This window comes from Amphiura filiformis, chromosome 16 (genome assembly GCF_039555335.1).
Source record: "Amphiura filiformis chromosome 16, Afil_fr2py, whole genome shotgun sequence".
NCBI lineage: Eukaryota > Metazoa > Echinodermata > Ophiuroidea > Amphilepidida > Amphiuridae > Amphiura > Amphiura filiformis.
This window is the reverse complement of record NC_092643.1, coordinates 20,040,370-20,067,387: the sequence shown is the minus strand read 5'-3', so window position 1 is coordinate 20,067,387 and position 27,018 is coordinate 20,040,370. Positions and strand designations below refer to the sequence as shown.

Here is a 27,018-nt window from a genome sequence, read left to right as displayed (position 1 = left end):
TTCGCGGGGATAGATTTGGGGGCAAACTTAGGGATTGGAATCCAGATTTCGCTCGAGAATATAGTTGCTTATACTCCAAAACCCTCTGTATTGTGTGGACGTGTCTAATGGTGTTTATCCTTTAATAGGGCATCGTATGTCCATTGTAATCATAGACAGGCCGCCTGTTTACATTTATTGATGAGAAGGAGTAGTATTCTCCCTGAGGCTTAATCGTTTTGAAGTATTGTTAACAGGAACATTAATCACATAAATACAGATTAGTGTTTAGCTTAATGACAACAAATGATATGAGGTGATATTTTTCCCAGTTTTGCGATTTTAAGGTTATGTCAAATATTATCAGTCATGTGGATGAAAGCCATAATGTACACTCTAAATGAATTTGGTGAAAACATTCAAACCTGATTTTTTTTGACATATTTATGTCAGAGGTGTAAGTCTTCTGGAAATTCCCGGACAATTTTAATTTTTTTTTTTTTTTTTTACATTTCCGGGATTGGATGATGATAATTCGTCATAAAAAGAGCAAAAAAAATTTTTTTTTGAGGGGGGTGATACCCTGCAGCTTCTTCCCCGGACAAGCCCCTTGCACTTCCGGAAATTTGGCAAGGTGCTCGCCTTTGGCTCGCATGTTTTTCAGGGAGTGGATCGTTACCTCACTCACACCTCTGTTATGTTTTCACGTGTCCCAACTTAAACAAAATAAAAATTTGATAAAAGGTGTATACATGTAAGAGAGAGAGATTGGTGGATGATCAATCACTGTTAGCAGCAATGCATAAATACGTTACAAACATTGTCACTGTTCAATTAGCACATAAAATAACTGAATAACTGTCCCAAAAAGTGAACCAAAATGACATTACTTTATTAAACCTAACGGTAAGCAACCTTGGAGTGACAGAGAGGAAACCTCCAAGCTCTTACTCCTGATACTGAAATTTCTCATTTAAATACCACATATATTATAAGTTTCTTTTGGGTTTCTTTCTCCTCTTCCAGGGTATCTCAAAAAAGCCAGCAAACATGTTCAACTGAAGAAAGGGAGACAGACAGACAGGAGTGGCTAAGGTATGCAATTATTGATTTACATTGATTGAATGTTATCCCTTACAGACCAACCATAAGGTAAATGTATTGAAAGTGAAAAACAAACATGAATTGAGCAGTTCGGTATAGACTTCTGAAATCAAAGTTAAGTCTCTCCACACGGGTGTCAACTGCAGACGACAAGTTTCAAATTTTGTTTCAAATTTTCAAAAATTTCAGAATTGTAAATTTTCATGACCATATTTTGAATCAGTATGACAAATAGATTGAAATGACTACAAACAAGCCTAGTATTGGTTCAGTGGTTCTTAAGGGCAGAGTAATGGGAGAGAACATGGACCTTTTCGAGCATCATTATTTTTTAATTGTATGTCGAAAGTATATAAAACTATACATTTTTGGAAAGGAAATGAGTCAAGGAATCCCATGGTGACGTCAGATTTGTTCTAAAATCTCAAGTTTTTGAAAAAATCACAAAAATGCACTTTTTACCCCAATTTTTTGTGACAAGTTAAAAAAAATCCGTTCGAGTAAAAACTTTTTAGTTAGTTTTTCATGGAGAAGAGACATGAACTTAGGGAAGGTTTTTTATTTTTTGAAATTAGTCTTATTTTTCAAAATATTGCAAAAACATGTGAAAAAAACTATTTTGTCACTCTATTAAGCTAAAAATTGCACATAATGGTGTATATTTTTGTTTAAAACAAATATTTTGAAAAAATGAGAAAACCTTCCCTAGACTTTGATGTGCTCTAAACGATAGTGCAAAAAGTTTACCTTTTGCTTGCATATTTTTCGAAAGTTATCTTGTCACAAAATTGTGCAATATTGTCAAAAATGAACTCTGAGAAATCGACGTTTTAGTAAAAAAATGTCAAAATTATGCACAAAACGTCCTTATATTTTAAAACGGTAAGACTTTCACGCTTGTAAAAGCTGTATCTGGTGCATGGTCTAAATATGCATCTTTTTGCACTAATAAATCTATAATGTCTGCTTTTAGTGCGCCAAAATCCAAAATAATTAAAAAATCTAAGTGGCTTTTTCACTGCAAATTTTTGTTTTGTTTACATCACATTTGCTGGCGTTAACAACATACCGAATGCGCCTTTGACTCGCGCCGGACATACGCGCAGAGTTGCGCTGGCATCACCTTGACGCGAATCGCTGCGTAATCACAATATTTCGCATTCAGCGCATTTCTGACTCATTATTTACGCGCCAATTTCCTAAGCTGTCTTGAGCCATGTGACATTTTAGAGTTGAAAGGAGTGAAATAAATCAAGCAAAAATACAAGTAAATATTAGGAAGTTGTATTTTTGTCAGTTTCAAGTGAAAGAATACATGTTAGTGTTAATAAATATCGAGAAATCTCAAATTCGGGCGTGAACGAATGTGTCGTCCATTACTCTGGCCTTAAGATAGCTCTTGATATTTTGAGAAAATATCTCAAAACTTGAACTTTTTATGTTGAAGCCTATGGCTAGCATGCAGAGCATTAAACTTGCAGTAAACCCATAACAAAGAATTATGTGAACAATATTGTTTAATGCGTAGGTATACTGGATACAGCTCAGTTGAGATGAACAAAAGTAAAATACTATGTTTTATTAGCAAGGCCGGTAGAATGCACATTGGTTGAGCGAGACCAAACAAAGACTGGAGTAGCATAATAGACCATAATAATGATGTTTCCCATGATTTATGTTTGTCAGTTTGATCAGAGATCTTAATAGTTTGATGTATTTACTTTTTACGGATAACAAAAGAAGTTGGCTTAATCGTGCTTATCTTATCAGTTTGATCAGAAATAGTTTTTTCCATTAACCACCCAGGGCGCTTAACAAAGTCATTTTGAGTGGGTGTTTTTTTTAATATTGTTTACATAATTACATATCGTCAGTCTGCTATGCTTTTTGCCCAAGTCTTTTTTTGTAATTTTGAGAACAAAGTACAAAATATGGTTCAAGCATGCATTTAAACATATTTTTTCACCAATCTTTGCACAAGAACCAATGATAATGATACAAATGAAAGGGAATAATCAGAAATGATTAGGGTGATTACATAACTGATGCATGCTTGAACCACATTTTGTTCTTTGTTCTCAAAATTACAAAAAATGACTTAGGCAATTAGCATAGCAGGCTGACGATATGTAAAAAATGGCCCAGAATATGGACTTTGTGTGTTGATGGCTCTGTGTTTGATACACAAGCAGTTGCATGCATGGATCCTGCACATAATGATAGAGGATATGTGTAGTAAAGTCGCTGGGTGGGCGCTTATAGGGGTATGGGCGGTTAATGGAACAAATACGGTATTAACTTTTTACAGATAATAATGCCAGAAGTTGACTTGATTGTGTTGATCAGAATGATCAGAAATAGTTTTGATGTATTTATTTCTTACAGATAACAATGTGAGAAGTCGGCTTAATCATGTTTATCGGTTTGATCAGAAATAGTTTTTACAGATAATAATGCCAGAAGTTGACTTGATTGTGTTGATCAGTTGATCCAGGGTTGCCAAACCCGCAATTTGGTAGCCCAATTGGGTGACTTTTGAAGATTTTCCTCACGACTTTTGACAATTTCCTGTCCCATAGAAACCAATGGTTAAGAAAAAAAATTAGGCGACTTTTCGATTATTTGACGCGCGATTCGGGTTGAAATTTTTGGCAACCCTGAGTTTGATCAGAGATCTTTTAAACTATTAAAATTGTTTTGATGTGTTCTCTTTTTACAGATAAAAATGCAAGAATCTACACAGTTTGGAACCATACATTTTTGGATGGGTCTCATTGGCAACTGATTAATACCGGCATAGAAGGGAGAAAGAACTAGCCTGGTGGCTAACATTACATATCTGGTGTAATACTAGAGAAAAGGGAATGGATCACTCCAGTTCAAAGTGTATAGATGTTTTAAGGTAACACTCTTCAGAACACAGGCTTTGAGAGCAAAAAAAATTCAGAATGGCATCGACGGAGCATTCAGAAATGGAAGATGGCAGTTGCGGCGTCAGCTTTGGTCGTGAATGCACCATGGAAAGTCATTTTTCATGCAGTTTTTGCCAAGCAAGGTTCCACGGTACAGAGAAACTTCTTAGCCATATAATGTCACACACTGGTGACAATGAAGACAAAGAAATCTCGGAATCATCCAAAGAAACAACGGACGAGGTATCGATGATAAATGATTCAGGAAATGATACTAGTGCTAAGACGCCTAAGGTATATCCTGTGGTTCCTGCTCTTAGTGTTGCATTGTCATCAGCAATAAATGTGCATCCTAACAACAGGAAAAGAACCGCTGGTGACATTTCATCAGAAGGAAGGGAAGTCACCAAATCCGTATCAATGCAAAGTCTTGCAGATGCTCCAAAGTATTACTACAACGGCACCCAAGTACTTATATCGGAAGAAACGCTTCGGATGTTAACGCAAACACAGACACCACCAGAAAAAAGACTGAAACTTTCAGAAACTAGTACTGCTACACAAGAGGAGATCAACTCTACATCTACGAACCTTGTTGAAGATGGAGAAAATAATAATGTATCAGAAATGACTGAAGAAGATGGAAACCAAATCGATGGGAAAATGGACGTTGAGGAAGTAGATCTTAAAATACATCGGTGTACAAATGATCCCGATAACTGTCATTTTAAAACTAATGTGTTGACCAATTACAAACAGCACGTCATGGTGCACCACCGAAGTAAGGTTGACAGACGTATAGCTACTATGTATCACTACACGTCTGATCAGATAGAGGAGCACATTGAGTTTGAAAAGAATCCGATTACATCCGTACTGCAGTGTGTGTACTGCGTAGCAAATTTCAACGACCAACTGGAGGGTGCGGATCATTTGGAGGAACATCGCGGAGAGAAGGAATTCTTTTCATGCCGGCTGCATTCGTGTAAATTTGGAAGCAGCCAATTAGCCGATATCGTGATGCACGTCGTCGAACATCTAGGTATTGTAAATTATGAACCAGTCGCAGACGACGTGGTAGTAGCCAGCCTGTCGGAGTATGCACAGACCTCAAAGGACAATCTTTCAAAACGGTCTTCCACATCGACACTTCCCGTGATCGATGAATGAACAGGAGCCACACAAAACAGATGCCAAAGAAATCCAAACTGAAGTTGATGGCAAGGAAAGATCAAGAGATGACGAGTCTGGAAACGTCACAGTCATTGGTGCCATGGAGGAAGAGAAGAGTGGTGATACCCGGATTACTGCATTGCCATCATCCCAACAATCGGAACAGGTGGATGTACAGAATACATCTCAATCACAGGACACTGGAGGAGACGATGTAGAGAAGCGGTTAGAGAATCTGTCCTGTAATACCAAAACTGGAAGAGAAGAAGTTGCTACTGTAGATGAAGAAGTGGTTGATATAGGTGTGCAAAATGACGTATCAAAGGAAATGGAATTACACGAGGGAGGGAAGACAGGAGATGAAGTGGTTGAGACAGTTGTACAAAATGACTCAAAGGATGTAGAATTAGATGAGGAACAGAAGACAGAAGATCTTGGCAATAAACAGATTAGTGAAAAGAGAATAGTTGAAGTAGGAGAGAATGAAAAAGATGCAATAAAGGATTTTGAAGGGAGTGATGGAAAAGAACAGGACTCATTATTGGATACTGAGAAGAAAGATAGCAAGGAAATGCAGATTCCAGTTGTTGCAAATATTGAAGGAGAGAATTCAACGTCAACCGTTGCAGTCTTCAAGAATGTCGATTTCATCGTCAATGAGAAAGTAGTTGCAATGGAGCGGCCATTGATAGAGGAGCTTGAAGAAAGGAAAGATCTTGCATGCAACAAGTGTTCGGCAAAGTTCTCCAAGGTAGTTCATGCCATCGAGCACAGGCGATTGCATCACGGGGTGAAACCGTTTACATGTTCGTACTGCGCTTTCCAAGCAGCTCAAGAGTCCGTGGTGAGAACTCACGTCTTCAGAAAGCACCAACTTATACTTCGAGGGACGTCTACAAATAAACTGATACACGATTCGGTAACAAATACATTCAGTTGCCCATTCTGTCCGTCACCAAAGGTCAAATTTTTACTGTTGAAAGATGCAGAAGAGCATTTGAAGAGCCAGCACGTGTTTCTTGAGGATCAGCAGTATGTGTGCTATGTGTGTGGCCTTGAAAGTACTGTAAGAAAGGATATAGTCAATCATGCACTGTACAGCAGATGTAAACATAAAAATCAAGAAGCTTCAACAGATAAAATTGTTAAGAAGGTAGCCCAAGATATAGTTGAGTTGTCTCATAAATATACACCTGCTGAAGAATGGCATGAAATGCTCCACCCTGATGTCATCATTGATTCGCAGGATTTAGGTGATAAAAACCAAGACAAGGAGAACCGAAGCAATAGTGCGCAAAATGATACCAAATGCAAGATAGTAGAACTGGATGCTGCTGCAGATGCTGAAAAAATGCAATTCAAGTGCACCTTGTGTGATTTCGCGAGCGTGCAAAGACGCAAGGTGTATTACCACATTATAGATAGTCACAAAAGATGCCAGAGGGATTGTTATGATACGTACACATACGTCATCGGTGAGGTCGAACAGAACATTAGTTTATCAAGGAATCCCATCACGGGACTTTATCACTGTCCGTTTTGTGATGAAGTGTCCAAGAGGCAATCCACCGGAGTGATTGTTCACATCCGCGCCATCCATTCCAAGGAGAGACCGTATAAGTGCAAATACTGTAGCTACGACTCGGTCAGCTGGAGCGAAATCTTCAGTCATGGAAAGGCGTGGCATGACGTGGAGATACACTCCATGATCAAACAGATTCCATTCTTTGAATATGTGTCATCATTGGATGAGAAGTCCATCGCAAATGATGGTATGGAAGTGGAAGGCTCTAGCCAAACTGAGACCAAGAGCAAAACTGTCGAACAAAAGGAAATGAGCCGGGATAAGTCGTGGGTAGTAGAAGAAAGTTGGACGGCAGGATTTGGTACATCTTTCACAATAAAGAAGAAAGGATTGGGTTCTGGAAGCAGTTCTGGAACTAGTAACAATGAGGAAGCAGTGAAAAGTAATGCTGGTACTAGTAACAATGAGGAAACAATGGAAACCAATACTGCTGCTAAACCTGACACCAAGATCACCAATGCTGCTAGACTTAAAACAGATGATACCGAAGCAGCTGAAGTGGACCATAATATCAGAGAAATTTTCCAAAAAGCTAATTTGAATGTCGACTATATCATAAACATCAGCGACATTGAAAAGTTGGCCGTTTCCGATGCACAACTATCTCGCCTGCATTTTTGCGATAAGTGCGACATTGTTATCCAAGGTATGGGACCTGACATGATTTTCTACAGTGGTCACGGCTGCAAAGAAGATGACCTTGTGTGGTTTTGTTGCCATTGTATATGTGGTTTTAAGAACAAAGCGGAATTAGTAGACCACCTGAAGGCGAAACACAGTATTGATCATAAGTCATCGGGTGTAACTTTGCAGTTGAACCAAGCATTACTTCACCACTTGGTTAGACACACATACGAGTGGTGCATTTACAAGCTTGCCCTCCATTTGTCTGTATGATTTGTGATTTTAGATCCATGTCTGGGGAACATTTGAACTTCCATCTTAATCTATGCCATGCAAAGATTGCCACAGAACTACCAAGGAAACGAGGTGATGTACTGAAACACAGGGAGGAGGAACAGGAAAATCAGCGGTGGTGTAAGGAAAATGGGATTGATGCAAAAACATTGAAAGACAAATATATGGCATATGAGCCGGTGGAGCTTCCAAAATCCATGCGTAAACTCAAATGTCCTGTGATGGATGAGTATGCCTGCGCCTTCTGCAGATCCACGTTCAAAGTGTGGTGCAGTCTCAAACATCATGTGAGATGTCATATGAACGATAAGCCATTTAAATGCTTGAAGTGTCAACATACGATGGCATCGAAATCGGAAATGATAAACCATATCATTCGCTCCAAATGCAGATCTAATGATGTGCAAGTAATGGAATGTGATGACAATGGATCCAAGTCAAAAGCAGGAGACAAAGCTTCAGACACTACCGCCAATACTATTAACCCACCACCAGCTATCCAAGATTCCATGTCGGACGTAGCCCTTGAGGCTCCCAGTAAGATTCCCGAAGTCATGGAAAACTTGGAAAAGGGTAAACATTATATAGACAAAGTTTTCCAGATGGCAGCGACTCCCATATTGTATGACACTCTATCAGGGGATAAAACTTCTGAACCAAGAACAGAGTCTCCAGCTGATGAAGGTATCCAAGAAGCAAAATCAGATGTTGCATCTTCAGCAAGACCAATGGCAGCTGGTGCGATTGTGGAAGAAAATAAAGAAGTTAAATCGTCCAAGACAGACTCAAAATCACCATCCATAACTGCTTCGTCTCCAGTTGATTCACCAACTGCACCATCTGATACACCAGTTGATGAAGCAGCATCCACTACACCAACAGTTCCACCAGTGTTGACAGAAACAGGAGCTATGTCTACCTCAGCTGATGAAAAGACCAAGGATAAGGAAGCAGGAGCTATGCACACAGGTGATGTGGAAATGGACCAATCTGGCATAGATTCAGCAAATGCAACTACTGATTTAGATGCCAGTGATGGAGAAGACATTGATGATGTGGTTCTACTTGATGATGACTCTGGTGATAGGACGGAGGATGGTACTGATGGAGCCAGTGGATACCTGTCGTCAAGTAGTAATTCTCCGACTCACAATAAGCGGGCAAGACGGCGGCTACCACATGAGATGCCAATGGGACCACAACTTGGTATTGATTATACTTGCAGGTATGAGCCATATAATGTTGACATGAAGGGTTCCATGAGTCACCAGTGTTCCTATTGTGGACGGGATTTTGCGTCGGCGAATAATTTAAATATTCACATTAGGACACACACGGGAGAGAAGCCTTACCGCTGTCTTCACTGCGGCCGAGAGCGGATACGACACGTCGACACGTAGACATTTCCGACTGAATCGGTGCCACGTCCTGAGAGCAAAAAGAATGGTGATGTCGAATTCTGCATCTATATCTGTATCTGCATCTGCATCTTGTGCAAATAAGCTGATTGTCAGTGCAGAAAAGGCAAAAGAAGAAGCAGAGAATTTTCTGCAGACTATCAAAGAAGAACGTGCCAAAACGTACAAAAACAGTCCAGACGATTTACAGATTGTAAGAGAGAAAAGTGCTGATAAAGCAGCCATTATGGATACAACTACAAATAAGCAGACTGCTTCACCAGATCTTGTTAAAGTCAAAGGATTAGAAGGATCGAAAAATGAAGATGCCCACGAAGCCAAAGAGAATGTGACAAAGCAACTAGATACTGAGATTGAACAGAATCCTATGAAGAAGCTACACAAGATGTCTTCAGAGCTTGGTTACCAGATAGCACCTGTAGTTGGGTACCAGGCAACAAGTCCAGTCATCCCAGTTGCAGGCATTCATTATATGTTCACCCCAAGTCATATAGAACAATCCGCGGTCGCGACGCTACGCTCGTCACAATTCTTTGGCTGTATGGTTTGTGAGAAGAGGTCAAATACTTTATACGATGCCATTACTCATTTGAGAGGCCATACAGGTGATAAGCCGTTTCATTGCTGTTTTTGTAATTATGTCACGGCACACGAGCTGGCAATAAAAAACCATTTTCAGTTAAAGCATGCAAGTCATGAATTGCCAAATGACAAGGACAATGAAGAGCAAACTAGTGATAAATATGATGAAACTATTAATCCTCCTCCAGCCGGGCCTCCAGCTCCCCCATCTCACTCATCTGAAAGTGACGATGTACCACCTACCAATAGTGCAAATGAAGACACAACCGAGAAGGATCCCTTGCAGCCAGAATGGCCCGCATTCTTTGCCAATCGACGATATATCGACTTTGATTTCTGTATTAGTGAAAAGGAGAGCAAGGCAGTTGCCACGTTTCTGAAATCGGGCTCTTATAGATGTGAAGTGTGCAACATTAAGCTTAGTAATCGTTTTGGGGTTACCAGCCATATTCGCAAGCACTTTAATGACAAGCCGTACGTGTGCATTCATTGTAAATGCACGTTTGATTCTGCCAACGCATGCGTTACGCATCTTGATCAGTATCATAAACTGGGAAAACTGCCACCTATGTATGATCCTGCTGTGCATGTTCTTGCTGGTGTACCATCCTCTCCACCTTCTTCCGTTGGTAAGACCGAAACATTCAGCTCGGAGACACACCAAGTCAGTGGAATTGCTGAAGAAAAGATGCAGTTGGAGCCGCAATGGCCTATCCATTTTGCCGCAAAAAGAGATATCGATTTCACATTTACTATGAGTGTATTTGAAAAAGCAGCTCTGAGAAAATTCTTCCACGCAGGTGTGTATTTATGCGACACGTGTAGTTTCAAGTGCGCAACCAGGATCGATGTCACGGCTCACGTAAGACGTCACAATAAGGAAAAACCGTATCAATGTTTGCATTGTTCCGCTGGATTTGATTCAGCAATGCCTATGATGGCTCATTGCGATATGCATCAGAAGGAAGATAGCAGTCAAACAGAAGTAGAAGAGAACACATCCACTCCCCAGCAATCTCCAATGCCAGAAGCGACCATCAACGAAAGCTCAGATCAAGATGAAGACAAAAAGTCAGCAGTTATGAACAGCTTAGGCTTATACGGTATGGACTCCATAAAGCAGGAAGTTAAGAACACGGAAGTTTACCAGTTTCCGGTGAGAGGCAAAGATTATACTGTCAAAGAATCCGTATATCTGTTGAAGCTACGAGCTCATCTTAGCACGCTTTCCAAGTTCGCTTGCGAATTTTGTCATACAGAGTCCCCAACTGTAGATGAAGCTATAGACCATATGGCGCTAACACATGCTCTTCCGGGAGGATTCCGACGCGAGTTCCACTGCGTCATGTGCACAGAGAAATTCAGTGATGAGAAATTCATGCGAAATCACATAGTCGTCCATCATACGAGAAGCGCCAACATGGCTGAAAAACTTGTGATATCAAAGAGTACGACACGTCAAACCGGAGAGGAGTACCTGTGCCTTGTATGTGGTAAAGTTACTAAAACTGAATGGGATAGTGAGCTTCATAAAAGACAGTGCCCTGGAGCTCAGAATGAATTTTTCTGCACAATGTGTTCGTTTAAAAGTCCCTCTCTTGGAGCGATGTCCACACACTGCCACATGAAACATACTACTCATCTGCAGCTGGAAAGAGACCCTTTCACAGGAAACTATATATGTACATTTTGTAGCCTAGTATGGCCACAAGCTGACGAAGATGCAAAAGCGCATTCTTGCAAGATGAACGGTATCGGAACGTGGTACGTATGCAAAGACTGCAATTTTACAAGCGTGGAAAAATCAGTTGTGCTGTTGCATAAGTTGTTCTATCACAGCGATCGAGCCGAGGAATTTGTTTTACCGGGACAGTTGGTGAACATAGCCGCATCAAAAACAGAGACAGGAAGCCAGAAATATGAGATTGGCACTGCAGATCCTAGCAGTGACACCACCAACCAGGTGGCTTCTCCCGTTGAAATGCAAGCTTCACCAACGAGCAGTATGGCATCTCCTGCAGGCGTTCAAGTGTCTCCGTCAACTCAGATGGTCTCCCCACATGCCCAGGAGTACCAACATCAGGCAGTGCTGAGTCAGATGGCTTATGTGAAAGCGGCTAAGAATTTTGTTGAACATTCACAGGTATGTACAAGTGTCACAAATCTTATTATTAAAAGTGCATTTCGTGATCCACAGCCTCATCCCCCCACTTTTCTCAAAAAAAGTTGAGATTTTTATACCACTGGAATCCTCTGGTTGCATAATGTTTATGTACAAAAATTTCTTGCAGATTAATTCATTTAGCATAAAAAAGTGGCCTATGAAGGAAGTGTTGATACACATAATCATGCATAACTCGCAAGTATACGCAAAATCGGAATCAACTGAAATTTTGGGAATAAGCTTTTTTAGTGGGTATCTACTGAAAAATGTCATAACAAAGATGCTAGGATCACGAAATACTCCTTAAGTGTGAAGTGGGTTATATCCAATGAGGTTAAACCAAAGAGAACCATCTCCGCCATGTTTGTTAGTCGCCTGTGGAGGGTAAAATAGTGTACATTGTACCTCACTTCCATTTGATGTGAGTGGTTGCTTGCATTCTGTGTGTGGTGCCAAATATGTGTGATACACACTCAAGCTTAATGCGTCAAGTATTGTTGTTCCATTTTGGGCTTTAGTCAATAATTGCAGCAGGTACACAATTTATCGTCCATGAGCGTCAAACCAAAATGGTGGAATTTTGAGTCTGTACTTTTGGGTCTAATCACTGATTATTTCAGATAAAAGTCTCCAATGTACTGTTTAGCATAGCCAAAATTTTGGGGTATAAAAAGTAGCAACTGGAAGTTAGCAGGTCAATGTAGTCTGCCTTCTGAAGTAATATGGACTGTTCAGTGCCAGAAGCGAGTATGTTCAATAGCGGCCTTGTGAGCATTTAGCAATTTACACACAGTATATTGTACTCATCTACACATGACAGTTACACATGGCTATTGCACTTACCAACTTCTGGCACTGAGCAGTCAATATGCAGTATTTGCAAATAACTTATATATCAGATACTACTTTTTACTTTCCACATTTCAACTGCTCAGTGCCAGAAGAGGGTAAGTGCAAAAGTTGCCATGTGTAGCCGAGTACAATAATACTGTGTGTAAATTGCCAAATGTTGACAGGGCAACTGTTGCACTTACCCACTTCTGGCACTGAGCAGTCAGTTTGCTCATTTGTTTACATCCATATCAAAAAGGATGTACTTGTTAGCTGTTATGTGTTTCTTTTTACACATACCTATAAGAATAAATACCAGACTCATCTCAAGCGAATGTCATTTCAAATCGTCCAATATTCCTACCTGTTATATCAAATTGAGAAACATTTAGCAGCCGACAAGAGCGTCTGTTCGATATTTTTATTTTTGTGATAGCTATATTGAGTGTGAAAAGTACCTTGCTCTCATGTTCTGAACAGGATTGCAAATATTGTCCTTTTGTGCTGTTGAAATCCATACACCCCCTGCATGGAAGACATGACCTTAATCTTTCACACAGGGAGTGTAAATTTCAAATGGGTTTACCTGAATGGGTGACTTCATTTGATATCTACACCCCTTATGTAGGAGATTAAAGCATGTCTTTTATAGTAATGTATAGATATAGATTGCAACTGGAATAGCACTTTGTCTGATTTCTTAAGACGATTATAATGCTGGATCAAGCTTTGAATCATGAAATTGTGTTCTTGTACTCAGATAACTTATGTAAAAAAGTAAACAATTATCTGATTTATGTTACAGGCAAATATCAAACCACCCAAGGCACCTGCTAAACCAATCACAGCCTATATACGCTACAGCAAAGACAAGTACAAAGAAGTGAAATCCAAGTACCCAGATCTAGGGGTGGGCAGTATTGGCAGAATTATTGGTGCTCAGTGGCATGCCTTGACAGCAGAGGAGAAATCCAAGTATACCGAGGAGTATATGAAAGACAAGGTAAGGTTTACTGACACTACAAAATGTCTGTTGCAGGTACCTTCACAGGTACACCATCGCCAAGGTACCTGACTGGTACACACAGAGTACCAACACAGTACCAATGCTGCTACTGCACTGAGTCCACCAGCAGTGGTTTTGTATTGGTACTACACTGGTACTACACTTGTACTGCACAGTACCAGTCAAGTACCTTGGCGACAGTGTACCATACCTGTGGTATTATTACTTAACTTCGCCAGCGTATTGTATTCAATCTATTTGCTATATCGGGAACACAAGGCACCACAACGCAAGTGCAGTGTAGTATGAACGGACCTTTAGGATATTGAAAAGGTGCTCCAAGCATATGCCAAGAATAACAACCATGATTTTGTGAAACAAAGCAATCAATCATGATATTAATATTGTTTTGAATTCTTTTTGTTCTTTTCTCTTCAGGAAAGATACCAGCAAGAAATGATGAAATATCATGAATCTGCGGAATATAAGGCTTATGCGAAAGCAAGAGCTTCTGGTAAGGAAACTGCCGTTATAAATTCTGTGTTATAACGGTTATTAGTCTGTTTTTGTTTCACCAGAACTATGTTCAGGTGAAACAAAAAGGAGGATTTTATATGTCTGTCTATCATTGTGTACGTCTTTCTGTCTGTTGGGGTGTTCTCACAAGGCTTTTCTTGTGTGTCTTTTTGTGTACAAAACATGCTTGTGTGTCTAGCAACAGAAGCAGGGTCTTTCGCAAGCGAAAAAAGAAAAGAAAAGATGTCAGTCATATGTCTGTTACGCATCTGTCATGTCAAAAAGACATGCAAGAAAAAGTCTCACAGACGCACAAGTATATGCTGACAAAGTGACGTAGCAATCGATAAATATAAATTTGACTATATCTCCCCGCACTACAACGTTCATTCGGTACCGATGCATTGAATGATAGATGTCAAAGAAATGCTAATCACTTGCACCTGTAAGATTAGTCTCTTTCAAAAGAGCGGTATTGTATTCAATCTATTATATGATTGAAGACAGGTGATGAGTGCAGCCTGCTGTAGTGCAGAGTGATCTATTCAAAAATTGTATTCATCTATTGCTATCCGATTATGACGTCACTTCGCCAGCGTATACCTACCTAAGTAGGGAGGTAATGTCTGTCTGTCGTGATGTTATAATACTTGTGGACTAGATATCTTGCGATCCGTAAAGTATATGGTAACTAAACCTGGTGGAGGGAAGTCTATTTGTTCTCTTACTGATTAGATTTTTGTTGCAGATCATGCACACTAAAATATGTAATTTCCATAATTATATGCATAATTTGTTGCATAATGTTCCAAAAAGCTTGTGGATGAGATCTTCTAAGACATGTTTGTGGTTGCTAAACCTGGTGGAAGGAAGTATATGGTTACCTAATTAAATTTTCAGTGCAAAATATGCATATTAAGTTGGTAATTTGCTCAAGTTTGTTTGGCTTATAATTGGCAAAATTTGTTGGGTTTTTGTAACTGCTCACATCAATAAAGTCCCAACTTATGCTTGTGTAAATTCACATAAGCATGCATTAGTCACATATTAGGCAACGAACGTAAGTGCTGCGCTCAAATGCGTGCATGCCATTCTATATCAATACACAAAGTTATGAGTCTCATTTTTTTTGCCAATTGTAAGCTGAACAAACATTAACTGGAACTCTCTGTGTTACTAACCAGGATCAGGGGAGACTACATGGTTCCTAAATCTGCCATGGAGACCAAAATGGTTTACGTCCGGTATTTATTGGAGAAGCCTGAAAAAAGATGTCATTAAGCTTGAGCATTAGAAAGGTTTGCTCGATGGATAGTCCTTGTTGCTTGTTATTTGCACAATGCATTAAGATCCGCAAGCAAACATAATGTGCACTTGTTTCAGAATTTTTAAAATCTGATGCCAAAAACTGAATCACACTATTCTGCTTTCAATTTGGGCAATATGGACACGCTAACTTTATATCTTATGTTACATGTTTTCCTGCATCTCTTTCAAACTGGTATTAGTCTCAGCTTTTAAATATGTTTATCTAGTAGCAAAGCAGCTTGAAAAGGACAGGCAAAAATTGAAGAATATGGCGCCCACTACCTCCGCAGAGTACCCACTGAGAGTACCTCAACCTGCTTGGCTTGGTTTCCAGGGTTACAACAATCCTTCCTTGCCTACTAATCAAACTTCTTCTTCTTCTGGGATGCAAAGCCGTAAGATGCTTGATATGGCATGGCATGTTCTGTCAAATTCAGTCGTAAATGGACTTTTGATGAAATTTAGGTCAGAGGTCAAATGGCTTGGATCGTGTTTTAAGTTTGGTCCGAACCCTGGAATTATGGAAACTTTCGGGCCTCATAACTGCTAAATTGTTGGTCTAAAGTAAATAAAAGTATACATATTTAAAATGGCAAAGACTTGATAAGTTCATCTGTGAGGTTAAATTTGGGCCAAAATGCTAATTTTTGGCCCCAAATCAAAAAAACTGTCTTTTTGGCCCACTTCATTTTTGTATATCCTACCCAAAAAATTCTTGGGCCAAAATTTTTTTTTTATTAATTTTTAAAAACTAGATAAAAATATCTAGGAGCCTTTTTTTAATTTTTTACCTCACAGATGAACTTATCAAGTCTTTGCTATTCTAAATATGTATACTTTTATATACTTTAGACCAACAATTTAGCAGTTATGAGGCCTGAAAGTTTCCATAATTCCAGGGTTCAGACCAACCTTAAGAGATGCATATTAATAGTATATTTAGCCTTCTGAATTGACATCCTTTTGTGAATTTTTGATTAAATTTTAATGTCCAATTTGTACTAAATTTGACAGAATAAATCATGCTTAAAACTGCATGCAATCTTAACACAAAGCTAGCATACCGTAAACCTCATCTACAAGCATAGTGTTTTTGATGAAAGCTAGATGAATGCGATACATGCATAAATACGCCAATACAATAAATTGGGTCTTACAATAATACTTGTTTGTATATGCTTGGATCTGTAATTTATTTGCTCAAATTCTATACTGGCGCCTGGATTAATTTAGCTTTCATCAGAAGCACTCTATATGCTTGTAGACGAGGTTTTACGGTATTCAAAACTACAGTGGTATTCTTTTTACTCAAAATTATTTGAGATGTTTTTTAATTGTAGCACAATCACTCTTAAAGACAAGATTGAAATATGCATTCTGATCTTTTTGTGAACATGTTTTTGTGTATATATCAATAACTACACTAACTTTTGGCAGAGAAGAATGGCAGTTGTTTACATTTTGAGAGTGTACACAGCGTAATCATGGAAGTGGAGTTCTGATTGGCTAATTCAATCATCTGACAAACATAACAACAGACCAATAATCTGACAAAGAAGCGATAGGCGCAGAACGGTGCATCTGAGCAAGGGACTGCCATTCTTCTCTGGAAGCGATTGTAGGGCATAACGTAGTGTCAAATTTTCAAAACTGTGTCAAACTGCTATAGCAGTTTTCAAATTTTTATAGCATTTATCATCACATGTTTTAGGGATGTTTATAAAACCTATTACACTCAACCCTTTTTACAATATCCTACGTTCAACGGTCAGTTTGGTCCAGAAATTTCATCAGGACCACCAAATCATGATCCAAGAGCCCAAGTGATTCAGCAGTTTGTAAGGGTCTGAGTGGCAAAAGAAAACCATCTCTCATTCAAGTGATGACACCTTGACATGCAGCACAAATTTCAATATGGCCAGTCCATAACGGTTTATGTTTGTTTAAATAACTGTTGTGTCAAGTGTATTGGTATGATGTCACAAAAAGTATGGACTTTTTCACTTGAAAACTTCAAATTTAAGAATTATGTGAGCATAATTTATGTGCTTTGCTGTTCCAAAGTGTACTTTCACTGACTTTTTTTTTTCTTTTGACTTTTTTTTTATCGTTGGACTTTCTCTGACTTGACAGTGCATCTCTATTCATTATACATACAAATTTACATCATAAATGATGCAATGAGATGAGATGCGATATCGGCTCTATTATGCTCCAAAGGTGAAAGAGTTTTCACCAAGATTGTGAATTCTTATTAGATGTAGTTCCAAGTCTGTGTAAGGTTGATTTAAATGTTCAAAATTGAATACTGTTTTTCCTAACATTTAAAAAGCCAAATATTGAATCGAAATTTATATAATAAAGAACCATTTTGCACAATAAAACAGGGTTATTATCATGTCTAAATTTTGATGGAATTTTTAGCATATTGTAATTTTGCATGCTCTTTTGCTGTTTGCATTTCGACGGTTGAGAACCAGAAAGCCGTAACTCGAATGAAAAACCATTGTGAGTTAAGGCTTTCTGGTTCTCAACCCTCTATTTGTTCTGTGAAGAACAACATTTGGAATAAGTTTTCACCAACACTGATATTCTTTTCATTCCTCAGCAGCTTTGAGTGTATTGCCACACCCACTGACCAAGAATTTATTATCGTCACCGCCTACACCACCCTCACAGACTAGTGACCAAGATGTGATGCTTATTAGTCCAGGACACCCATCAACAGGTTAGTTATTCGCTCTTTGCACGGATCCGCCATCTTGCTACTAAAACGAGGTTCTCCCTGCAAACACATGGGCAAAAAGTACGTTTTTATTTCTTTTGTTTTTCTAGCAATGTGCCAGAAGGCTTTTGCAAAGCGTACATGGTAATTAAAACACACGTTTGACAGGCGTACGCACACAACATGCACTTTGTGGGTAGAACCTCCTTTTGAAATGACAGTGCAAAGGGTCAATACAGGTTATCCTAAATCTAACCTTTAAGGTGGTACTACACCCCTTGATAAATTTGTGATTATTTTCGCATTTTTCTCAAAAAATAACAGTACACTGGTAACAAAAGTTATGTATATTATAGGGGCAAGGAATCCAGTTACAACACTGGAATTTCAGTGACTCAAGACAAGTAGTTATTGATTTATTGCGTTATTGATCAAATATTGGTTTCTCTCATTTTTGACTGTAACTCCACAACTGTTGTCTGTGCTGAAATAAAATTTCCAGTGCAGTAGTTGTAGTCCTTGCCCCTATAATTTACATATCTATCTTGTCACCAACGTGCTATAATTTTTGAGAAAAATGCAAAAATAGGCACAAAATTGGCCAAGGGTGTAGTACCACCTTAAATTAGTGTCTTCGGTGCTGAATCTTGGCCAAAATTAGTGCCAATAGAGCCTTAAAATGTTAACAATTTGGGAAAAGTGAAAAATAGAGCTTAAGAAAGGCAGCTAGCTGAAAACAGGAGTCTTAGGAGTGGTAGAGGAAAAATGGAAAAATTGGGAGGTCTACTATAATGCATTATATAAGATGCTTACCTAGTAATTTCAAAATTGTTACTTGCAGATATACCAGACAGAATAATGGAAAAATCCTATAGATGTAACAGTAAGTATTGACATAAAGAGCTTTTTTCATACAACTATGTGTTTTTACTCAAATCAGTCCAGTAAATTTGGTAGAATGCATTTTGGTGCCAGTACATAATTTATGTCTTACATGGAAGTGGCTCACTGAATTTTATTACTTATTGTGCCAATTTCAATCAAACACATATTGATGTTTTACCAGGGGTGTGTTATGTATTGTGGATGTTTAATGTAGCAGTACATCGTCACATATGAAGCACATCCTATTGTTCAATAATATTCATGCACAATGATATTGTGTTTGCTCAGACTAGTAGTCCACATACTGGAACCCATGCATACTCATGCCTGGGACCTGTACCCGTACTCATGATGGGTCCCAATCTGTGTTTGTTCGTCTTCATATGACAAAAGGCCATGGTAGACTGGGCAGCATCAACATTGTCATAATATTATTAGTGTAATTCCTCTGTTGTAGACTTAAAGAAATATTTGTGAGCACTCCACTGCAAAATCAATGAGTTTATGGGGAAGGGAAATGCATTTTTTATTTTTTCTGTATTGCTTGGAAGTTCACTCTAGGAAGTGAACGAAGCATTTGCTACAGACTGTATCAAAATGATTGGTACCCATCAGTTTCCAGTGATATGGACATCACTGCCACAAAGCCACATCAAAATGCAACATAGGATTCACATACTTTGTTGAATGTCATAAACAGTCATATAACTATATATTGTGATCATTTCAAGCAGACTCTGTGCTGCATTTGGAAGAAGCAGACTTTTCAATAACCATCAAAACTTGATGGTACCAATCATTTTGATACAGCCTGTATGTTCTTTGGGTATACTATAGTAAACATATCACAAAAAGTAACTAATCCCTCTTAAATAATGGCTATTATTCAAAAAGGGGCTATTGTATTACAAATCTGTAAAATGCTTTGGAAGCAGAATTTATTTCTGCGCATTTTGACACCTCATTTGATACGATAGCCCAGAAAACAATAAAACACCGCTCAATTTAATGTATTGAGGTCCAGATTTGAAAGTTGCACTTACATACAAATTTTTACAATGCAAAATTACTCAGATATCATTACACAGATTTCCTTCCATTACACTGAATACAAAATCAATACGATTTACTGCAACTTTCAAATCTTGGGTTACATTGATTCAAATGTACACTGTGACGTCAATATTAAGTCAATTGCTACAAATGAGGTGTCAAAATGTGCAGAAATAAATTCTGCTCCCAACGCATTTTACAGATAAGTAATACAATCACCCGTTTTCGAATAATGGTCATTATTTAAGGGGGGTTAGTTACTTTTTTTGAGATGCTTACTATTGAGCACTAACAGATTTGCTTTTGAAGGGTTCACCATTGAAGTAGATAGGTTTTCTCCATGGGAATTTATCGGAAGTTATAGTATTCTATGAGTACACCAGCGGTTATCAGTTTTTATCACAATACAGGTGCAGGTGGTCCCTGTGTGAGTGGCCGAGCTTTCAGATGTGTCTCTGTCAAGCTTTTGTCAGATGTGTCTCTGGTGAAGTCGGATACACAAAGAAAGAAAGCTTGACCACATTACACAGGGACATGCTGCATCGGTACTGTGATGCCCAACAGTGTACTTGTAGAAATACTTTAACTTTCTGGTTCATCATTGCTTAATGTTCAGGGTATTTGTTTGTGTATTGACTGTATCCCCCAATATGCTATATTATTTGTGTGAGATAATATTCATATCGCAAAAATGTTTTGGGGGCAACTTTAGAATTGAGGCCACCATGGAAGAACTGGGCCATATGGAAGAGCAGGTGAATACTTAAATTTTCCCCTAAATATGTACCCAGTATAAAGAAGAAATAAACAAACAAAACCATGCGATCATATCCCGCATAGGGAAGAGGAGCTATAGCATTATCAAGGATGAAGAACCAAAGAGTACCGACTCCGCCATGTTTTGCATGTTGCTCATGAAGGACAAATAGTGTATCTGCGAATAATTTTGATATGCATCCCATCATACTTAGATTCAAATGTGGCCTGAGTGTGCAAACCTTTGTAACGCTCAAGCTTAAAGATGCAAATTATTGTTCAATTTGGACTCTTGCCGAAAATCGCAGAAGGTGCACTATTTGGCCCCCAAGAGTGACAATCCAATGTGGCGGATTTACCATAGTGTTACACACAGGGCAATTTTGACTCGGTACTCTTTGGGTAAAATCTCTTTGGGCATTATACAGAATACACAAGCAAATATTACAAAAATGTTGGTTGTTTTTCTGCACCCAATTTGTAACCACTTTCTCATTCACATTACCGTTTAACGAGTTATTTTCGCGGGGTTAATTTTTGTGTGCTTCCCTGCACAGTTTGGTGGTGTCTTCAATTTGTGGTTTGAAACAACTGCATGTTGAAGCCTATCAGTTAAAAATATTAAGGCAGGGTTTTGAATTTGCGGATGCTTGTTTAAGCGAAAATTAATCCCCCGCGAAAATTTCCCGTTATACAATATTCAGTGTACCTGTGTGTCTGTCTCTCTATTGCATAGAGTGTGGTTGTAGGTTCAAGCTCCAGTCGGAACATAAGTATCATATGACCCACTATCATTCAACGCAAACGGATATGAAGTGGGAGGAACAACTGCAGCAAATGGCGTCACCACAATCACGCGAGTCTTTTCAAGACCAACGACGGCAAATGATAGCTGCACAATCATGTGAGTCTTGCAACGGCCATGTGTCAATCAAGTCAGACGTTTTTGTGTGCATTTTCTGTTGCGAAAACTGCCATGCTGTTTTTGGGGGTTTTGCTCACAATTTTCGGTTTTCAACAAATTTTTGGTTTTCAACAAATTTTCCGTTGAGAAGATAAGCTTGGTCCTATTGTCTCAAAATGTGAAACTTGGCTATTATCTGTTCCAGCTTCGATGACACCTGTCACTCTCAAATAGGTATTAGAGTGATTAAATGAGACAGGTGCTCTGTTCAATTCTTAGCAAATCAAGGCTGTATTGATTGCAGGATTTGCTCCATTGCATTCACACACACACAAACTTACTCTGACAGTGAATGGAATTTGTCCAGCGAGACTTCACAAGGTGTCACCGTGGCTGGAACGTATAATAGTTATTGTTTGTACGCACATACAGAGCCTGAAAACAAATTTGTACACCCATGGGGCTGTCATTGGGTTGCTGGGGTTATGTGCACCCCTAAATGCATCCCCTAATTTTCTTATTCCGAAAATGGCTAACAAGTTTGTTGCAATGGAAAAATACATGCAAACGTCAAACTATATGCTGGCTTCAGAGATTTATGAAGGTGGAGATGGCCCATGTATGAGGAAAGTTTCAACTTGCCCAAGAATTAGGGCCAGTCGTTCCATTGCACGCACGATGGCATGACCTTAACCTCTCCACACAGGGAGTGTAGATTTCAAATGGATTTGCCCATTCAGGTAACCCCATTTGAAATTCACACTCCCTGTGTGGAAGATTAAAATCATGTCTTCCATAGGGGGTGTATGGATTTCAACTGGAATAGCTCAATTAAGGCCCACCTCTACCTTAAGTAATCTCTGATAAGTCCAAAAGAAAATGTATTTCTCAAAGCTTCCGAACATTTTTTAAAACTTCCAATTCGGAATACATCTTTCCCCTCTTTTTTCTTCAAATAATGGAAAAAGTATTTAATCACACAATTCTTTCTACATAAAATATAAGGAAAAGAAATTAATGTTGACCATTTCCTCTGAGACATGTGAACCTCAAAAGGAATGTGTATGGCAGCTTGAGACATGCATTTTTTGCCTAATAACACTATAATATACCATACTATATATATACTTAGTACCACATAAAATTTATAACACAGTGTTATGTCAATTGCACCATCACTATGAAGGGAAACGGTACTGTTGAACTAACACTACACTGCTTTTGTGTGTTGCTATCATGTCACTGTGTCTTCTTTGGTGGTAGATTATACTGTATAAGTGGTAATTTTTGTGTACAGTTATTTTCGCGAAGTGAGAGACATGTTTTCGCAAATGTTATTTTCACGATTGGCCATCCTTCCCTACACTTGTAATACATTATTGCATCCGCAAGTGGTATTTTCGCGGTTGGAGCTCTAATCGTGAAATTTGCGAAAATAAAACCCTCGCAAAATTACCACTTATAAATACAGTATAGGCTGGATTCTGTGGGTGATGGAGTTGCACTAAAATGGTATATGTTGCTTTAATTTGCTGTCCTACCTGATTTACTGATTTAGATTTCATTGCTATTGAATAGTGTCTTAATTCTGGACAAGGGAATCAAGTAAAATTACTTCATAGCGATCAGTTATGCTGATCTAAACATCTCAAAAAAAGTAACTAACCCCCCTTAAATAATGGTTATTATTCTAAAAGGGGCTATTGTATTGCAAATCTGTAAAATGCATTGGAAGCAGAATTTATTTCTGCGCATTTTGACACCTCATTTGATACGATAGCCCAGAAAACAATAAAACACCGGTCAATTTAAGGGCTGGGGTATGAACGTTTGGACAGTATTTATTGTGGGACATTAGAGCACATCAGACATATCGAATTGCATTCTGAATACGAAGAATGTCATTCTGATATCAAATAATTTAGATTTTTGAAATTCGCAATTTAATACACATTTTATGGCAAATCATTAAAATTGATATTTTTGATATTTAACAGTACTTGAAGTAAACTTTATAAATCTGATGATTTATACTTAAAAAGTATGTAGGTGGGATGAAAAGCCGACGATCAATTTAAAATTTAGACCTTTCGTATTGAAGATATGGATTTTTTTTCCCAAAACACCAAAAAAAATTAGGTCTTTTTGGAAAAAATCCATATCTTCAATATGAAAGGTCAAAATTTTCAATTGACCGTCGACTTTTCCTCCCTGCTACATACACTTTAAGAATATGTCATTAGATTTATATAATTTACCAGTACTGTTATATATCAAAATTTGAAAAATATCAAATTTTTATAATTTGTCATAAAATTTGTATTATATTGTGATTTTCAAAAATGAAAATTATTTGATATCAGAAAGACATGCTCCGTATTTAGAATGCAATTCGATAGGTCTGAGGTGCTCTCATGTCCCTCAAAAAATACTGTCAAAACGCAATAAACGCTCATTTTAGATCCCTTAATGTAGTGAGGTCCAGATTTGAAAGTTGCACTTACATACAATTTTTTACAATACAAAAACTCTCAGATATCATTCCACAGATTTCCTTCCATTACACTGAATGCAAAATCAATAGAATTTACTGCAACTTTCAAATCTTGGGGTACATTGATTTAAATGTACGCTGTGACGTCAATATTTAATCAATTGCTACAAATGAAGTGTCAAAATGTGCAGAAATAAATTCTGCTTCCAACGTTTTTTACAGATTTGTAATACAATAACCAGTTTTTGAATAATGGTCATTATTTAAGGGGGATCAGTTACTTTTTTTGAGATGTTTATATTAAGTTGGCAACAACTGATAGCTCCAGAAGAAGGCTACATTGTTTGCACTTGTAGAGAAACATAATACATGTATATTTATGAGGCCGGTTTAACATTGTTCATTTCGGGGAAGTGAAGGCGTGGATTTTGTGGTCATCCATGTGTGGAGACAATACAATATAGGACAGTATTTATTAATGACTTGTCTAGGTTCCTAGACATTAATGAATGCCAAATACATGCCAAATCAACATATCATATTTCGGGCTATTCCATTTGAAATTCACGCTACCTATGTGGAAGAGTTAGGTAAAGTCTTCCACAGAGGGAGTATGTGTTTCAAATGGAATTGGTTAGGGTTAGTTATTTTGGAACCCATACTCCCTCTGTATTTTGGCTTTACCTATATCTTCCACAACTGGAGTATTTCAAATTTAAGTTACCCAATTGTTTATTATATTTGAAACGCATACACTCTCTGCGAAAGACTTTTAACTAAATTTTCCACAGTATGGATTTCAAATGGAATAACCCTTTAGATCTTTTTAGGGTTAGCAGACCTTTATAATATCTCCTCTGCAGGGTTGTAGCTAGCCTCATTTTATTGGTGGGTTCTAAATTGCATGAATGGCTCAGGATACAATCTTTTAAGTGAACGTGCATGATCGAGGAATATAGCCCCTACAATGATTTTTTGCTCTTTTTTATGATGAAAAAATCATTAAAAAAAAAATTATGCTGGGCGGCCAGGGTCAGTGGTGAGCGGGGCCGCCCACTGTAGCTTCAACCCTACTTCTTTGTAATATACAATACGCATTTTGTATTTTGGGAACGAATTTGGTCAAACAGAGTTCCAGAGGAACCCAGGATACATACAGGCTGAGTCAAAAAGAAGTAAACCCATGTTTGAGGGGCTGTAACTTGAGATCTGCAAGGAATGTGCTAAAAATAAAAATACCACTGGAAAGAGCAAATTATACATGTCTAAATAAATAAAAGAATTGTTGCAATTGCATACAGCAAACTAAAGTTATACTCATTTGAATACAACCACTCATTTTTGTAGCTGCACACGGCTGATTGATTTTCGTCCATTTCAATTTCGACGAATCAGCAAAGTGCTAACAGGATTTATTGTTCAAAAGACAACTTTTGCTTTTAATTAATATTCAACAAAGTCCATGACGGTTTGTAGGGATACCAATTCAAGTCTTTACGAACGATCCGGCAGAAGCTTGATTGGGGAATGTTGGGTAAAGGATTGAGCTGATCTTTGGTCTTGCTGTAACGCATGTCTAACTCTAGCAATGTTCACTTGTGATCTAGCAGTTTCTGGTCTGCCTGAAGCTTCCGGCTATCTGTTCCTTAGTGTCACTGTCCCATGCACATTGAGCTTGTTCACATTCTTATATACTGCTCCCTTACATAAAACCCGGTTAGCTGTAGGAAATTGGAGATGAAAAAGACGCTGTACTACAGTGGGACTCTTAGTTTCATGATACTTCGTCGACAGACACCTGCGCTCCCGTACGGTAAATTGTGGTGCCATGTTGTCATTTGGCCCGTTTTATTATAATGTAGTGCAATGAGGTAAAATTCATATTGAAAAGAGCCCTTTAACATATAGATATTATTGATCGAAACCACACCTGCCACAGAACTTTATTTGCATTTGAATATCGCGCCTTACCAATCAATATAATAGGTAGACCCATACTTGGGAAGTAAAACCGTGTGCAGCTCCAAAAATGGGTGGTTGTATTCAAATGAGTATAACTTGAGTTTGCTGTGAGCAATTGCAACAATTCTTTCTTTTAATTAGACGTGTAGAATTTGCTCTTTCCAGTGGTATTTTCATTTTTAGCAGATTCCTTACAGATCTTGAGTTACAGCCCCTCAAACATGAGTTTACTTCATTTTGACTCAGCCTGTATATAATTTTAGTGCCTTTTTGAAAAGCTAAAACCTAAAACAGATGAGGCAATGTGTAAACTGACCTACTTTGTCCATTTATTAGAAGAAAGGACAAAAAAAGGAGTTAGAATTTGCAAATTTGATAATCTTGTTTGTTTTTGCTTTCTAATGTTAGATCCAGCTCCGTCTTATTCAACTAACAATATGATGGCTCAGCCGCCAAGTTCTTTTAGTCAGCAACCAATGCCAGTGCCTACAGGTAAGTGTCCCTCTCAGCCAGGACTATTTCAATCATTACAGAGATAGGGGATCTTTAGTAACGTTTGCATGGTATTTTTGTGGGACATGAGAGCACAACATCAGATACATCAAATTGCATTCTGAATATGATGAATGTGTTTCTGATATCAAATAATTTTTGATTTTTTGAAATTCGCAATATGATACAAATTTTATGGCAAATTATTAAAAATTACCAAAAATACCAAAAATAAATTTTTAAAATAATTT

At 38.2% G+C, this 27,018-nt stretch overlaps 2 protein-coding genes across 9 annotated transcripts in view; both read left to right on the top strand.

Annotated features, from left to right (window-relative positions):
- Window positions 1-7,654, top strand: part of LOC140135703 (uncharacterized) — a 44,865-nt gene extending 37,211 nt beyond the window's left edge. For all 3 annotated transcript variants that reach the window (XM_072157297.1, XM_072157298.1, XM_072157296.1), the window contains exons 4-5: window positions 1,006-1,074; window positions 3,803-7,654. In XM_072157297.1, coding sequence (XP_072013398.1) covers window positions 5,158-7,650 — 2,493 coding nt within the window. In that variant the 5' untranslated portion in view covers window positions 1,006-1,074; window positions 3,803-5,157 and the 3' untranslated portion in view covers window positions 7,651-7,654. The remainder of the gene's footprint in view (window positions 1-1,005; window positions 1,075-3,802) is intronic.
- A 1,460-nt stretch (window positions 7,655-9,114) lies between these two features.
- LOC140135701 (uncharacterized) overlaps window positions 9,115-27,018 on the top strand; it is a 28,199-nt gene continuing 10,295 nt past the window's right edge. Inside the window, exons 1-8 of one of the 6 annotated variants that reach the window (XM_072157291.1) lie at window positions 9,115-11,814; window positions 13,472-13,669; window positions 14,111-14,186; window positions 15,727-15,891; window positions 18,105-18,224; window positions 19,063-19,104; window positions 21,652-21,819; window positions 26,684-26,767. In XM_072157291.1, coding sequence (XP_072013392.1) covers window positions 9,115-11,814; window positions 13,472-13,669; window positions 14,111-14,186; window positions 15,727-15,891; window positions 18,105-18,224; window positions 19,063-19,104; window positions 21,652-21,819; window positions 26,684-26,767 — 3,553 coding nt within the window. Of the gene's footprint in view, window positions 11,815-13,471; window positions 13,670-14,110; window positions 14,187-15,723; window positions 15,892-18,104; window positions 18,225-19,062; window positions 19,105-21,651; window positions 21,820-26,683; window positions 26,768-27,018 lie in introns of all 6 variants that reach the window. The other 5 variants (XM_072157292.1, XM_072157290.1, XM_072157294.1 and 2 more) reach the window with 5 other exon arrangements.